General features: G+C 38.9%; 1 protein-coding gene across 1 annotated transcript; it reads right to left on the bottom strand.

Annotated features, from left to right (window-relative positions):
- Positions 1 to 260: 260 nt before the first annotated feature.
- Positions 261 to 894, bottom strand: LOC147612460 (histone H3.2-like). Its single transcript, XM_086782798.1, has one exon. It carries the CDS (start codon positions 892 to 894, stop codon positions 484 to 486), a length of 411 nt encoding a protein of 136 aa, XP_086638924.1. The 3' UTR covers positions 261 to 483.
- Positions 895 to 2,470: the final 1,576 nt, after the last annotated feature.

Below are 2,470 nucleotides of genomic sequence, written 5' to 3'. Positions count from 1 at the left end.
AGATTGAGGCCTATTACACATCATGATACCCTTACCTACCCATGCTGATGTGGTGGGATAATCCACCACCTATAATTCACGGGTAGGCAATCTCCCCCACCCATACATGGGCAATGGGGTATGTGTAACTAGCATGATACATGTTAAATTTTCCCTTTGGCCAATTCTATTCAACAATAATTTATATCTCTATAACATCATTGTAAGCAACACCAAGCATCAATTAATACACAGATTGAAATATGATGCAAGGAACTGTTGAGATGATTGATTTAGGACCATATTTCCTTAATGCGATGATTATATTTTCATGCCAAGGCCAATGGCTAAGCAAGAACAAAACAGTGGCAAAATCCCTGCATCTCGTAGATATCCACAGCAGAGCAGCTACACCAGTTACATAAAGGAACTACCCCAGAGGAGAAAAATCAGAGACAGCGATGGTGGTGTAGAGATACACCGTGTAGAAGAGAATTGGACAAGTTAGGCACGCTCCCCTCGAATGCGACGAGCGAGCTGTATATCCTTAGGCATGATGGTCACGCGCTTGGCATGGATAGCGCAGAGGTTGGTGTCCTCAAAGAGACCCACCAAATACGCCTCACTCGCCTCCTGCAGGGCTAACACAGCGGAGCTTTGGAAGCGAAGATCCGTCTTGAAGTCTTGCGCAATCTCGCGCACCAGCCTCTGGAAGGGAAGCTTGCGGATGAGCAGCTCAGTGCTCTTCTGGTACTTACGGATCTCGCGCAGAGCGACGGTGCCAGGGCGGAAGCGGTGGGGCTTCTTAACTCCGCCGGTGGCGGGGGCAGACTTACGGGCGGCCTTGGTGGCGAGCTGCTTGCGTGGGGCTTTACCGCCGGTGGACTTGCGGGCAGTTTGCTTGGTGCGGGCCATGACGTAGAGGACGGGATCGCAACCATCCGCTCGTTCGATTATATACAAATTTCAAATTTTTGCAATTTTGGCGCCCTTTCCAATCCAACGCCCACCATGCATCTCTTGCATCGAACGGCCACAAAGACAGATCCCCGTGCTTGTCTGTGATTGGTCATATGTTCTTCTCGTTTCGGATCGTGCTTCTTTAACTTAACTACGTTCAAGAATGCTGACTCACTCAAAAGAGTCGACACAAACGTGGTTGGTGAGTATGTTCCAAGCACGAAATTTGGGAAATTTAAGCACTACAAGTAGGTGGTTCCATGCACAAATTTGGGAAATTTAAGCATAACAACTAGGTGACCCACTCGTTGCTGCAACATGAAGTTTTTGCTTATATGTATATGTGCATATATATGTATAGGCATACGCAAGTGTATATCCATCTATGCATGTGTATGTGTGTACAAGCATTTCTCTCTCTCTCACACACACATATACACCCATAAGTGTGATTGTGTATATGTGTGTGTATGTGTTAATATATAATAGTATTAATATAACATTATTATATATTTACTATATGTATATATTATTAATATACTATATGTATTATATTATTATATATTTACTATGTTTTTTATTAACTATATATTTATATTATATTAGTATAGATATTTATATTAAAGTATCATATTTATAATATATTATTATATATTTACTATGTATATATAACTTTAATTTTTTATTTATACTTATGTATTATATGTGTGTGTGTGTGTATGTATGTATAACATTATATTATAATATATTAGTATAGATTTACTATATATATTTATTTAATATCTTTATTATATGTTTACATATGGTTATTTTATATATTTGTATTTAATATATTTTATACTTATATATTATTGTTAATTCTTGCCAGGGAGACCTCTATGGCATCGGTGCCGGCCATGGTTGATTTTTTATGCCCGTTTTGCATGTTTTCAAAGGTTTTATACGTTTTTGCAAGGTGAATTTCGTTAGCTACTTATAGCTAGGATAGAATGTGATAGCTCATTTGTAAGAAGACAATTCAACATCAATAGTGAAGTAAAAGCATGGAATATTGCACCGAGCACAAGCAAGAAAGAAGCGCAGGCACAAAGGAATAGCTCTATTTGGGAGGTCTCGTCTTTGCATGTGTAGGACATGTAGAAAAGCTAAGCTGGGTTCCCATGAGAAAATTAAATTACCCCCACCATGCAATGTCTTAGTGAATGGCAACACTAAGCAAATTAAACCACCCTCACTGTGTGATCTCTACAGTGAGCGTAGAATAGTCTCTTTTGTTGTGTCAACATCGGCACGTTGCAATGCTCGCCCTCATAATAAGTGTATCCTAAGTAATGTTATCATCCAACATCAGCCTCGCCCTCATAATAAGTGTATCCTAAGTAATGTTATAATCCAACATCAAGCACAGCGATGGATGTTGTTTTAAATTGGTTTTTATAAAAATCTTTGTCTTGAGCATTTAGAAAACCTTAATCTTTTGAAAAAAAAAAATCAAGTTAAAGCTAATGCCCACGTTCTGACTAATTTATTA

This window comes from Cibotium barometz, chromosome 45, assembly GCF_041138505.1.
Source record: "Cibotium barometz isolate CiBa-2024 chromosome 45, ASM4113850v1, whole genome shotgun sequence".
NCBI lineage: Eukaryota > Viridiplantae > Streptophyta > Polypodiopsida > Cyatheales > Cibotiaceae > Cibotium > Cibotium barometz.
This window is presented reverse-complemented; position numbering and strand designations above follow the sequence as displayed.